Source organism: Lathamus discolor, chromosome 5 (assembly GCF_037157495.1).
Source record: "Lathamus discolor isolate bLatDis1 chromosome 5, bLatDis1.hap1, whole genome shotgun sequence".
Taxonomy (NCBI): domain Eukaryota; kingdom Metazoa; phylum Chordata; class Aves; order Psittaciformes; family Psittacidae; genus Lathamus; species Lathamus discolor.
Window position 1 is genome coordinate 124,427,621 of NC_088888.1, and position 14,370 is coordinate 124,441,990.

The 14,370-nt window shown below is 40.4% G+C and overlaps 1 protein-coding gene across 2 annotated transcripts in view; it reads left to right on the forward strand.

The window, feature by feature from the left end:
- PSME4 (proteasome activator subunit 4) overlaps window positions 1-14,370 on the forward strand; it is a 60,493-nt gene that overhangs the window by 38,948 nt on the left and 7,175 nt on the right. For both annotated transcript variants that reach the window (XM_065682517.1, XM_065682518.1), the window contains 16 exons: window positions 1,431-1,640; window positions 2,309-2,445; window positions 2,772-2,825; window positions 3,452-3,581; window positions 3,959-4,040; window positions 4,642-4,795; window positions 5,331-5,400; window positions 6,102-6,227; window positions 6,566-6,718; window positions 7,212-7,316; window positions 8,110-8,201; window positions 8,599-8,730; window positions 9,453-9,661; window positions 9,967-10,052; window positions 10,978-11,106; window positions 12,198-12,353. In XM_065682517.1, coding sequence (XP_065538589.1) covers window positions 1,431-1,640; window positions 2,309-2,445; window positions 2,772-2,825; window positions 3,452-3,581; window positions 3,959-4,040; window positions 4,642-4,795; window positions 5,331-5,400; window positions 6,102-6,227; window positions 6,566-6,718; window positions 7,212-7,316; window positions 8,110-8,201; window positions 8,599-8,730; window positions 9,453-9,661; window positions 9,967-10,052; window positions 10,978-11,106; window positions 12,198-12,353 — 2,025 coding nt within the window. The remainder of the gene's footprint in view (window positions 1-1,430; window positions 1,641-2,308; window positions 2,446-2,771; window positions 2,826-3,451; window positions 3,582-3,958; window positions 4,041-4,641; window positions 4,796-5,330; window positions 5,401-6,101; window positions 6,228-6,565; window positions 6,719-7,211; window positions 7,317-8,109; window positions 8,202-8,598; window positions 8,731-9,452; window positions 9,662-9,966; window positions 10,053-10,977; window positions 11,107-12,197; window positions 12,354-14,370) is intronic.

Here is a 14,370-nt window from a genome sequence, read left to right on the forward strand (position 1 = left end):
TTTATAGGAGAACTTTTAATGGTGAAAGTGGGGTTTGCTTGTTTATCAGCATGACTGATATTCTCATGCCATGTAGCTTAGGTATGACTAGTGTAAGGAATTATCATAGAATCCCGGACTGATTTGGGTTGGAATGGACCTTAAAGCCCATCCAGTTCCAGCCCCCTGCCACAGTCAGGGACACCTTCACTGGACCAGTTTGCCCCAAGCCCCATCTAACCTGGCCTTCAATGCTTAATTACTTATTAGATCAGTTGTCAAGAGAAACTCTGTGTTTATGGATGTTCCTCATTTCATTGCGTGTTCAGATATCACAAAAATGTATATTAACATCTCTCTTTAAATTATGAAATGGAAATTGAAAAGCCATAGTCCAAGGGAAGTAAAACTCTGTCAGCTGTAGCAGTGTAAGGAAATAGTGTGAACTGGACAAAAAATTATAACCCAAAAAAGTTACACGAAATCAGGTGGGTTTTGTGATGACATGGTGGGTGATTGCTGATGGTGTCAGGCCTGGAAAGGGGGCTGATGCAGTGATGGACCCCCCTCAGTCCTCCTTTCATAGAGGCAAGTTGGACTCTTGTCATATGATCAGAACAGCTGTGGCTTGTTATCCTGCTCCAACTGCCTGACAGGCACTATTGATAGGTGAAGATAGAAGAAATGATAATCATCTCTTTTTCTGCCATCCTTGTACCTTCCTTTCTCCATCCCCATCTCCTCCCAGAAAAGCAGCCCAGCCTAGTTACTTGTTCCCAGTTGGTCCTGGTTTTACTACACTTCCAGCATTTGCTACCACACCTGAATCTGGTATTTCTGCTACTGCTGCCAGGCAGTCTTAACCCGTATGAATTAATGATGTGGTTACCTGGGTGCTGTTCTTGTAAGACTGTGCTCTCCAAAAGGTCACCAGGACTTCCTTCTAATTGCCTGAGACGTTTCTCACGTAGCTCCCACATACCTCTTGTCAGCTCCTCACACAATCCATCATGTTGACCACTTTGCTGTGTCACACATCCAGTAGTTATGCACATCTTGTTCAGCTGCCATCATTTCAGGTGCTCGGTTAACAGGATTATGATCTGCCTGCTGCCCAAATACGAATAGTTCACAGAAAGGCCAGGTCTGGTAGTTAATGATTGAATTGAATTATCTCCTTTATAATGTAATTGAGAAATCAGGCAGCCGTTCTGGGGATAATGAACTGCCAGGGCTTCAGTCTCATTAAAATGGTTTGCAAGAGGAGGATTCTGTGAGAAATTGTCAGTATTCTGACCATAGCCACATAGCTGAATGTTTGTGGTACACTTTAATGATCTGGTAATGTGAAGATTGATTTTTATTCTGTGTGGATGCATGCTTATGTAGTAAGAGATCACTTATACACGAGTAATGCTTCAACTTCCTAAATTGCATCTTCCATTTTACAGGGTGCCTTATACTGTCTTCTTGGAAACCACAGTGGAGTGTGTTTGGCAAACCTTCACGACTGGGACTGTATTGCACAGACATGGCCAGCAATTGTCTCTTCTGGGCTCAGCAAAGCCATGTCCTTGGAAAAACCATCCATAGTCAGACTCTTTGATGACCTAGCAGAAAAAATCCATAGGCAGTATGAAACAATTGGCTTAGATTTTGCAGTAAGTGACAGATTGCTTGGTGCTCATGTCTTTTGATTCCATAAATGCTTGAGACTTGTGTACATTATTTGAGCGAGTGTTCTGATGTTGACTGCATTGTGCTTTCGGTTACAGAGGAATGTTAGATGTGTGCTTTTGAGACTGAAGCAATATAACTTCCCATAGTACAATTGGATTTTCTAACTTCTTGTTAATCTCTAAGGAAGCCTGGTGCAGAAAGGAAGCTTAAGTTGCCTTTCAGTGCTAGCTAGTATGGGTTATGCTGATAGAGTGCAAATACGTGTGTTGGTAGGACAGTGCCATCACATGAACACTGTCAGGTTTTGTAGTGTTGTCCCACTGTGCTAACACCCAGCACTCATTACAACAACTGCCTCTTGCCTCGTCATGGGATAAATGGCATAGTATTTGCTTTAAAGAATGAGTGCCTGTTAACAAAAACCTTTCATAATAAATTTTTATGCTTAATGAAATACTAAAGTTTATTTCAAAGTAGAATAAAACATGGACTTGAAATAATTCTGCTGTGTGAGCACAAAGCTGGGTTCACTGCTTCTTCATGGACTTGTCTACGTGGACAAGACATTCTCTTGCTTCAAAATAGAAACAAACAATAAAAACTTGAAAGTTGCTGCTGAGTCCCAGATCTCTGTATCCTCTTTCAACAGGTTCCAGAGAAATGCATTGAGATAGCTATGATGCTGCAAAAATCAGAACATCCAAGTTCAGACTTTACAGGTCTGTGTTCAGAAGAAATTCAGCTTGGAATTCAGCGACAGAAAGAGAAGAATGCTGAGGCTGTGCGGTAAGTTCAGCTTCCCTTAACACCAGCTTCTACCACCTCATGTTTGCTGCGCATTAAATATAATAATCCAAAATTGCTAAACTGAAGCTTAAGCTTGACAAATTCAGGATGCCCAAGGCTTGTGGTGGTGTAGCTTCTCTCTTGACTTGGCAACCTCTCTGCTCTGCACTCACATTCCCTTCCTTCCTCCTCCTCTTCCCTGTCCTCCCAGCTGGTGCTGGGGTTGCTGCATTGCCTTCACCCACCTTTGGTTGAGGAACATCTGTTTTATTTTTAAAGGGTTCTCTGAGTATCATCTGGTTGACGATTCCCTCTTTTTCCCATAGAAACTATGAAAACTTGATCAACATGCTGCTGGACTGTGTGGAACAAAGAAATCTGTAAGTGTCCCTTTCTGCGCACTGAGAATTTTAGGGATGTTGGATTAGATGTGGCGACACGACTAGATATCACTGCACCCAGAAGTGCAGTTGGCATGGTCAGAACTGAGGAATACTTTGCACTGTCGAGGTAGTTGTCCAAAAGCAGTATGTCAGTAGCAGTCTTGCATCAAATGGATTGTGGCTTGTGTCTTGGAGAGCCTTTGCAAAGGAATCTGCAGAAATGGAATACCTGGAGGTCCTCGTGCACTTGAATATGGATTCTGCTTGCCCAGGCAGGAACATAATGGCCAATATAGGGGAATCTTGATGACTGTCTCCTAGGTAAAGAAGTGAAATAACATTAGTGTTTAAAACTTTTAAAGACTATCCCTACAGGTATGTATTTTACATTGAAATGCCAGGATCAGAAAGGCACCGTTAGCCAAATGCACTTGTGTGTTCCCAGAACACTGGAGGTTTCCCTGTATGACAGTTGAGCTCATTGACTGTAGCAGTGGCACAGAAGATTACTTATATTAGTCCAGACATAAATCCTACTCCATACAGTCATTTCTATTCAAAAGCAGCACAAGCAGCTATGTTCCTTAGTGTCTGTTCTGAATAGTGTTTATTTCTGTTTTCAGCCCCTGGAAGTTTGAGCACATCAGCATTGGGTTTCTGTCTCTGCTCCTGAGGGATGACAGGGTACTGCCTGTCCGTGCCATAAAATTCTTTGTGCAGTGTCTCAACCACGATGCAATAGTGGTTCGGAAGGTAAAACCGGAATTACAGCTTTTGCAGAGTTTCTTTTGCAGATGTTTGGTTTATTACTCAAAGGGAGCCAAATATGTGTTTATATTTGCACCTTTCTTTCTGCTTCTTGCTTCCATGAGGCTGAAGCTAATGGCCACCTCCTTTTGGTCCTGCAAATGAATAGCGGGGAGGTTTTTCTGGGCTGTAAAGGTCACACTTAAGTCAGGGTCTGTATCCCCTGTAATGACAGAGATCACTTCTTCATGGGAAGCATCACTGCGATGGTCACTGGCTTTTTAGCTGGCTTAAAGTGTGTCTGTGCTGAAGTGATGAGACACCTCCTTCTGGAGGTATATATATATGGAATGGATGCATTAATGCCCATTTCTTTCTTCTAGGTGGCCATCTCAGCTGTGGCTGGTATTCTTAAGCAGCTTAAGAGAACACACAAGAAAGTGCCCATCTGCCCTTATGAAACAAGTAGGTTTTATTTGATGTAAGAAGTGTCTTGCCTTAATTTATCCTTTTTTTTTTTTTTTTTATTAATGCAAGTTTTTCTGATTAAGTTAAACTAATCTTTATGGTAAATAACTGCTGAGAGCTGATTCTCCAGAGGGTAATTCTCATGTGGTTCAAAGCCCACATGAACTAGAGTTGCCTTAAATATTTCTGGGTAACAGGAATAGAATCCTAAGCTTTTTGTTTCTCTCTGGTTGTTAATGTCCTATAACATAAAGACTTGTTTTTTAAAGCAGTGGTACACTTGCAAGTGTCTGTGAAGCTATTCGCTTACTTGAATTAAGTTAAAAATTCAAATATATGCTTATTCTCCTTTCAGAAACCTTTGTGTTTGTGAGAATAACTTGTGTATCGCCTTTTAATTCTTTTTAAAATCATTTCAAATGGCACATTTGTAGAAATTACTAAAGAAATCTATTATAGTTAGGGTTAGTTTTAACATCCTAGGACAAATCTTTGTGCAGATTTCATTGGAGGGGAGTGAGACATTAAAGCTCTTTAGAATCTTGTCTTAAAATGTTAATGGACAAGTTTGATGGAGTGTAAATCCTTCTTTAACCAGGTGGAAGCCCAAAGCCTTCAAGCATTCAGGCTGGTGACAGACCAGATAACCAGTGGCTGCACTATGACAGTCAGAGCTTACCAAAGACAAAGGAGGCTTGGGAATCATGCTGCTTTGTGGAGAAGACCCACTGGGGATATTACACGTGGCCTCAGTGAGTATCATTAAGCACAAAGATAGAATTGGGAGAGTCAGCAGGAAAACCCTGTGGGAAATGAAATCGTGCTCATTGGGTTTAATTATTTTAACTGAAACAAAGCCCCAACCACTTACTTTGTCTTTTGTGCTCTTTGCTCCTGTTAGCACTTGTGGGTAGGGTTTGTGAGGGGTTTTATTGCTTGTTTGGTTGGGTTTTGTTGGTTATTAATATTATTACTAATTTTTTACCTATTTCTCTTTGGGGTTTTGGGTACGATGGGCACATATTTCATACTGCTGTTAAACTGTTGAGTTTAAAATGAAATGGGCATATTTGAAAACTACATAGTTGTGAAAATACGCAGAGTATTTTATCACTAATAATTCTGGATGCTTGCAATAGCAAAGCCTTTATAACAGCAAGGCTTAATTCTTCTAAGTTTTGCTCTTTGGGAGTTGATAAATCCAGTTTAATATAGACAATATAGAAAATAATCATAAGCTTTATTTTACTTTGAAACATTTAGCTGTATTTTATGTTTAATATTCAGAACTATGACAGTTTATGCTCCAGTTGAGCATCAACCAAAGCTTGGGCGAAGGAGGGATGAGCTGACAGAGGTAAGGGTTTGGTGGGCTTCAGGTTTGTGGGGTGTTTTAATCCTACTTCTTTTTTAAATGCTGTCAACAGATTGTTGTAGAGATAAATTCCCTTCTCTCTTTTAGCTGTAGTATTGCTTGCCATTTAGAGAGTGCTCACACAAAATATGTGGGAACAGATTTGTTTTGCTTGCAAAGCAGGAGGGAGATGGAACTCTGTGGTTTCATGGCTGTGTGGATATGACCATGGTTTTAACAAGCAACAAGTGATAACTCTTCTCAAACTTAAATCCCCACAAGACACATTTAGTCATGTTTTTCTACTTCATTTTCATACTTTACTGTGTTAGCATGCAAGAAGAAATTATTACTTTGAGGTATTGCAGCTTCTCTGTCAGTAATCATGGGATAATGACAATTGTGTTAATGAGTACTTTTTGTTCCCTTTCCAATCTTTATCACAGTTTAGAACAAGGTAACTAATGACAGTGGGAATAATGATTTTGTAGGGGTTTTACTGGTGAAAGACAACCCAAAGCCATTAATAAAAATCGGGAGTCTTGCAAAACATTGCCCATAAAATGAGGGGGGAAACAGATAACCAAGGCATGATTTTTGCCAAAACCAGAATTCAAGTGAAAAAGGGGACTTGGAAAGATCGGGATAACACTGTGACAGTCAAGCACCTTAAAGCTAATTCTTACTTTTGTTTCCTGTTACAGGCAGAACAGATTATCTATGATCACTTTTCTGATCCCAAGTTTGTGGAGCAGTTAATAAAGTTCTTGTCTTTAGAAGACAGAAAAGGAAAGGACAAATTTAATCCTCGCAGATTTTGCCTCTTCAAGGTAACTGGAGTTCAAGAACTGAATTGCTTCCACTTTGTAGCTGATTATCAAAGCATGGAACAGCTGTATACTACTTGGCTTATACCCCACTGTTGCAAAGTATTGATTTTTAAAGGTGCTCTAAATAATCCTGCTAATCCTCCCTTCTGATTAACTCCTTAGGGAAACATAGAGTGATATACAGAGCACACTTGTCTATAATTCTCTTACAAAAGCCAGCTAATATGAATTTTTCTGCATATTCAAATCTCAAGTGCTTCACAACCTTAAGTTCTTCCTGTGAAGACAGTAGTTTAGATGGAGAATTACTGGCGTCACTTCCATATATGTTTTTACAGGGCCTCTTCAGGAACTTTGATGATGCCTTCTTGCCGGTTCTTCAGCCCCATTTAGAAGAGCTTGTGGCAGACTCTCATGAAAGCACCCAGAGATGTGTGGCTGAAATTATCGCTGGCTTAATCAGAGGTTCTAAACACTGGACATTCGAGAAGGTGCTGTGAAGTAGCTTTTTTTGAGTGATTCATTAATTGAGGGACTAAGCCTGAATTACTAAACAGATGTATAAAATTGAGGGCTTTCAATGTGTCATGCCCAAGAAAGGACTGGAAAATGTTACAACACTTAGTGCTTCATTGCCAGACACAGTTCATAGTGTGGTTTGGTGCCTGTATAATACCAGGTGTTAGTGGAATGCTTCAGGATTAAAACTAAGAACAGTTTGCTGGTAAGCAGCTAGCAAAGCTGATACGGCTTGTAATTTCCAGTTGGAGTAAGTGCTTATGTCCACCTTGGTCTATTACATCTTTATTTCGTCTAGACTTAGCTGTCTACATCATCTTCAGATGAATTTCTGTGCTGAAAAATAATGCTGGGAGAATCAATTCCTTAATAAAAAAGACATTTTTAAACCTGGGGGGAGGGGGAAGTCCTCGGTGTACAAGACTGCTATAGACAAATCTGCTCTTTTGCCTTCTTACTGAGCAGGTGGAAAAACTCTGGAAGCTTCTCTGTCCATTGCTTCGAACAGCTTTGTCCAACATCACAGTGGAAACATACAACGACTGGGGCACATGCATAGCAACCTCCTGTGTAAGTACCCCAGTCTTAGTCTTAGCTACAGCCAGATGGTCGAGTTTGACAGAGAATATGTAGGAAGAGCTTTATGAACAGAGGCATTTGGTTGTATTTTATCAACTGAAACTGAGAACTGCAAATGCAGTATAAAAATAACACCCATCTAAACATCTCAGGGCTTTTTGTCTGCCCTTTGCAGACAAATACAACATTTTAGAAGGGGAGTAAAGCCTTAGTTGTGTTTTTAAGAGCTGCACGAGGTTAGTGGGTGATGTTAATGTGTCTGCTTCCTTTTTTGTGGGAGTTTCTGCACTGCAATTGTACTTTTATTCTTGCTTTACAAGTGGGCAGCAGAGCATTATTCTGTGAAAATTGCCTCAAGTTATCTTGTCACATACAGTGAGATTTCTAGACTGTGGTGGGCTGGGAGTTGTGGTGTCTGGGAAGCAGGGTAAGTGATGGGCCACAGATGTCTTGGATCAGGAATTCCTTGTTGAAATCACTCAGTAAAATTCAGCACAGTTTGTCAGCCAGAACCCCAGCAATTAATTGGCAAAATTCAGACATGATTATTGATATATGTCAAAAATGAAGTCAGAATTTTGTCTGTTATCGTATTTGCCAAATCCTTAAAACGGGTTAGTTTTTCATGGCGTGTTCCTCCTATTGAGGTTCATTGTGGAAAGATCTTTGACTTTGTACTTCCTTAACAGAATAAACCCAAGGGATGCAAAGGAAATCTGTCAAAACTTTCTTTACACTAAACCCAATCCCAATTTCCTTACACCTTTGATACATTTGTTTTCAGGAGAGCAGAGATCCTAGGAAGCTGCACTGGTTATTTGAATTGCTGTTGGAATCTCCGCTGAGTGGTGAAGGAGGCTCCTTTGTAGATGCCTGGTAAAATTGATTTTAACTGTTGGATTGTGGCTGAATAAAGAGGGAAATAAAGCATGGATAAAATGTATTGGGAGCACACTGTGCCAGCTGGCTGTGGAGCAGGGAGCAAAGGTGCTGCTTTCCAGTTAGCTTCCCCACGCAGTGGCATTTTCTTCGTTATTGCTATTTTGTTAAGTGTGATTCAGTCTAGCTAACAGAATGTGAAGGGTTGGAACTGGCCTAGCAGCACCACTGTTGTTTCCTCCTATATTTTCCCCCTATCTTTGCATGCAGCTCATGCAAAGACACTTTCATGCATCTCCACACACAAAACATTCCAGCACAAGGCTTGGAGAGAGGGTTGGGGAAGGGAGGAAGGATTTTTGTGTGACTAAAGCTAAGCTGTTCTCATTCCCAGCCGGCTCTATGTACTGCAAGGTGGCCTCGCACAGCAGGAATGGAGAGTGCCAGAGCTGCTGCACAGATTGCTGAAGTACTTGGAGCCCAAACTCACCCAGGTTTACAAGAACGTCCGGGAGAGAATAGGAAGGTCGGTGTCCTTTTCTGCAGCTCTTGGGTTTTAACTCTTTGTCTTATTTGGGTAATTCAGTATCTAAATAATGACACTGAAATGCACTAATACTGGTCTTAGAAATCAGATCGGTTATTGTTAACAGACTTGCTTTGGAAACTTTAGGTGATTTCTCTGGTTTTGTCTTTTACTGTATGCCACTGGAGTGTGTCCCTGCCCATGGCAGGAGGTTGGAATGAGATTATCTTCAAGGTCCCTTCCAACCAAAAACATTCTGTGATTCTATGGCCTGTTGCCTTTATGTTGTTAAAGCTATTAATAAAAACCCCACCGAACAACTAACCATTTCCCCCTCAAGCCCACCAAATAAACCCAGAAAACACCACCACAACCCAGATTTACTGTGTCTGATCCCTAATAAACCATAAATAAACAGGGAATCCTTTCTCTAAAGCTCTCCAGTGACTTAAAAGCTAGTTGCAGATCTGTTAGGAGATGGGGGTTGTAGCTTGGTGATTGTCTACCCCTGCTTGATTCAAATATCTGTAGATTCAAATGTCTAAATAGATGTCTAATCTATTAAATGTTATTTAAAACATTTGGTTTTAAGTAACTTTGAAGTGAAGATTTCCTATAAGTATTAAACTTCAACAGCTTGATCTCAGCTGACTTTTAGCCATGTTCTCTAAACAGCATTCGTATTAACTTTATGTTCCTGCTTTCTTTCTTTGCCTTTTCAGTGTTTTGACCTACATATTCATGATAGATGTTTCCTTGCCAAATACTGCTGCAACTAAATCTCCTCGTGTCCATGAATTTACTACCCGGATACTTGAAAATCTTAAACCCCTCATGGAAGCAGATGAAGAAATTCAGAATCACGTTATGGAAGAGAATGGAATTGGTGAACAAGATGAGCGAACTCAGGGCATTAAACTCTTGAAAACCAGTGAGTTGCTTACTGAGCTGAAGAAATGGGGGTGTTGTAAGACATGACTGAGGTCTGCAAATCGGTAGAGGTGGAGTACGCAACTTCTCCTTTCAGATCTGTGCTGCGGCGAGGTATCTCTAGTTTAAGGGTTGGGGTTTATAAAGTCACCTTTAGAAGGTCAAACTTAACTCCTGGTATAGCCCCACTTTAATGGGTGAAAATCTCACAAACAGCTCTTGCAGTAAATCTGGTCTATAACTTGTTTGGGAACTATTAGTATTTTTGTCTTCTTAATCAGTGATCATTTCTCTTTATAAAAACAGTTCTGAAGTGGCTGATGGCAAGTGCCGGACGGTCCTTCTCTACAGCTGTCACAGAGCAGCTTCATCTCTTACCTTTGTTTTTCAAGGTAAGCACTTTAATTGCTCTTTTATTAGTTATGCTTGGTTAAAAAGAGATTCTGTATATACAAGAAAGTTATAAGGGACATCATAAATCAGAAGAAGACCTAAAATGGTAATAAAATCCATCCATACCAAAGAGGCCCAATGTTTTTTATGCTTCTCTGTGTTTACAACTGTTTATTCAGCCTGTTAAATGGTTTCCTGACAGTGATCTGTAGATGAATGCCCTGTACATGTGTAACCTGGGGAGCAAGTGTTTAATTCATGTGTATGTTGTTTCTATTCTGATACTTATTTCTTAGTTGCTTTCTTTTGTTTCATGATTATACAGTGGAACTTCTCTTGCTTTTCCTGGCACCTCTCATCCTTGTATTGTTTTATAAGCTGAGTCATTCAGTGCTATAGATCCGAAATAATCAGTATTTGCATGCTCCAGATCATATCTCTGTCTTTTATATAGACATCAGTTATCCAAAAATAATGTACATGACCACAAAATAAAGGTTTACTTATGTAAAGTGAACTTGAAATGCAGATAAAAGTTCCTCTCAGTTTTGGACCTGCATCTAAAATATTAAATCAAATTGGATTTGATACCGCAAGAGTTGCAGTGGGGAGCCAAAGTCGTAACAGCACCCATTTAATCCTCCTTAAGAGCTTCACACTAATCACACTGTTTAGATAAGTAATACGTGGTGCAAGGAACAAGGATCTCAAGTCTGTTCATTTTCCACAGCTTATTGCTGAGACTGTTTTATCATTATATTGATTGTTTTTCCTAGTTAACCTTTCAGCACTGCATTGATTGTGTTTTTTCCTAGACAGCAGCCCTTTCATGACATGGAACTTGCTTTCAGGATTTGCTGTTAGCAATGCTTATTTACTGACACTGACCTTTTGTTTTCTTCCCTCTCTCGTCTTGGCCTATAGATTGCACCAGTAGAAAACGACAATAGCTATGATGAGCTCAAAAGAGATGCTAAGATGTGTTTGTCGTTAATGTCTCAGGGTTTGCTGTATCCTCAGCAAGTGCCTTTGGTACTTCAGGTGCTAAAACAAGTGAGTATGGTCTGGAGACCTTTAAGCTTCTTGTTACCTGATGCATGCTCTTCTCTTTTAATATTGTAGAATCATAGAATCCCAGCCTGGTTTGTGTTGGAAGGGTGCTTAAAGCTCATTCAGTTCCAACCCCTGCCATGGGCAGGGACCCCTTCCACTGGAGCAGCTTGCTCCAAGCCCTGTGTCCAACCTGGCCTTGAGCACTGCCAGGGATGGGGCAGCCACAGCTTCTCTGGGCACCCTGTGCCAGCGCCTCAGCACCCTCACAGGGAAGAGCTTCTGCCTAAGAGCTCAGCTCAGTCTCCCCTGATTAAGTTTAAACCCATTACCCCTTGGCCTGTCACTTCAGTTCAAAATCCAGTTTCAAAATGAGTTGTCACATGAAGAGCTGCCCTTGAATCTGTGCCTTTTTATAGTTTACAGTGTATTTATCAACTGCTGCTGCTTCCTGAAAAAGAACACAAATGAAAACTCCCTCTTGAATCAATTGGTTCATTCTTTGTCATGCAAGAAATGCCTTTTTTCATTCAAGGCTGATCTACTGTAGTAAAACTCCCTATTGCAAAGTGTTGGTGTAAGCTGTGCACACAGCCAGAACAGTAACTGCGGTGCTTCAATCCAGCTGCACCCATGCCCGAAGCTTCCAATAATTTGGACTTCCATAAGCACGAGGAGGTCAAAGTAAAGGAACTTGAAGAAAATTGGCTTTCCAAATCCATTGTATAGGATGTATGTCCTCGAGCAGCACAGAAAGTCTGGTTTATTTATGTGTGCCTTATGACTGATGATGGGAACGAATCAAAGGGAGAAACTTGCCTGCTTTGTTACAGAATTAGGTGTCTGTTAAATATTATATAATTAGGTGTCTGTTAAATAATGGTGTGCTTTGAAAGTGAAGGCTGTGTAAGTTATTGTCTAAATAATAGTTGCACTTTGGGAAATTAAAGACTGTTTGAAACAAGAATATCTGAATAAGGGAACATGTTGGCAACTGTCCCCAAAAGCTTTTTCTTAAATGTTGCTAGCTTTACATTAGGTACCTGATGCTTTAGCATTCTTGCTTTCTTATCTTCATTTATTTCTGTTTGCAGACAGCAAGAAGCAATTCTTGGCATGCTAGATATACCGTGCTAACCTACCTCCAGACCATGGTGTTCTACAACCTCTTCATCTTTCTCAACAATGAGGAAGCAGTCAATGACATTAGATGGCTGGTTATAAAGCTCCTGGAGGATGAGCAGCTTGAGGCAAGTGATACCTCTTCTGAAATGCTTTATTTCACATCACTGGTTTCTCACCCTTGTCAAGCTTATGAAAAAGCCGCTGGCTATAAATGAATACAGCAAGTATGTCTAGCTCAGCATTCCTCTTACTTTGAATATAGAACTGGCTTTACAGAATTTATTCCTTTCATATTCCATTTTCCCTTTTAATATTCCAGGAAAACAGCTGCGTAGAAAATACTTCATTAGTGAGTTTTAAAAGTTCCATTGTTCCTTTTCAATGGAATGGAACTTTGCTTTGATTCATTCTTGGTTTAAGTACAGCTGAAATAAGGATGTTGTCATTTTACTATAAATACTAGCATGGATGTTGGTAGAAAATTCAACTTCCAGCAAGGTAAAATGCCTTCCTGTATGAATACTGTATAAAACCAGTATTTATTACTCTGTAGGTCTGTTTCCCACTTAATCATACCAACTTATTACTGACAAAAATACTTCCAGCTCACTAGGGAAGTATTTCTTTAGTTATAAGTAGATTTCCCTTAGTTTTGTGAAAGTAGCGTGTGTAATGGGACAGAATTTGTCTAGCAGATGCTGGTGATGTTAGGTGATCCAAAAAGATGATGGCTTGCTAGCTTACTTGTCAGTCTGACAGGGTTTTGTGCATCTCTTGAGCTTGTGATGCTTCAGTATGTACAAATGGAAGGAGGTAAAATCCAAAGTCTCAGCTGTGGTGCACACATGCTGTTGGAGATCTGTGTGTGAACACACAGGGTGCCCCTCTAGAAGTACGGTCAGGATCATAAGCTTGTTCTCAGGGGATGTTTGTCAGGCTTCCAGAAGCTGGGGGGGAAAATCAGACAGGTATTCTGTATCACTCATTCACAGAACTGCAGGCTTGTATTGAATGATGTGAATTTAAGTGTGTTTGATCACATTCAAACCCATGACGGATCTTTGGTGTTCACGTCCACCCTGTTCCATTTCCTCTGCACCATCATTTTCAGTGGTTTTGGTGCTGCTGGCAGATGTCAGTGAAATCCTCCTTTTGGGTGCTGAGTGCTTGCTTCTTTCTAGAAGAAAGAGAAGATTCTGAGGTGGGATACCCTTCTGCCAAAACAAAGATCCTGGTTTAGGTCTTCCTGAAGCTGTGTGTAAAACACTATTTACACGTGTGTAAGTGAGATGTGAAACTTGCTGCTGTGAACAGTGAACTGGAAATAATTTGAACAGATAGATTAAAACTTGTGGCTTAAAGGTTTGGTATTTGTCTGTAGAAGTGCGTACAGTACTTAAGGACTACTCACCATTTCAGTCTTCACATGAGATCTCCTGTCTTTCCTGTCACTGCGTGGAATTTAACAGCTCCCAATACTAGGTGACTTGTTTCACACACCCCCCCCGAACACGTGCCTCAGCATCTCCCATAATTCTAAAACACAGCTTTTGTTCACTTCAGTACAATTCACCCACTCGTTTTAAACGCACAGAATCATTCCTGTGCTCTAAAGAGATGTAAATCAGAAAAGCTTCTCTGTGTTCATAACCACTCACGATCATGATGTTACCATGGAAGCTTTCACTTTGCTTTGAAGAGCAGTCTTGTTCTTTCTTGATAATAATTGGCAAGATGCAGTGTCTTGCAGAGTAATTCCTATGTGGCTTTGTAAGGCTGGATTGTCAAGATGAGAATCCTGTGCTGTATCTAGTATTTGGTTGTGTCTTTACCCTATAGAACTGAGATTTTGGTTCTTGGATTGAAAGATTCGCGGTTATGGTTGAAGTGACAGCCTAGGTTAATCTGAAGGCATCTTTCTCACTTTTCTCAGCCATGATTTGATCTAGGAAGCTCTCTGGGCAGGTGTTTCTTATCTTTATATTTTCATTAATCAGTGTATGGGATACACAGCACTTGATAACCATGTTTCATATTACACTGCACTACTACAGGAATCTTTTTTTCTTTGTAGAAGCAGCTCTTCTACATATACAAATACTGCAGTTAGGTTTGGCTTGTGCTGTGGAGTGGGTTTGTTCC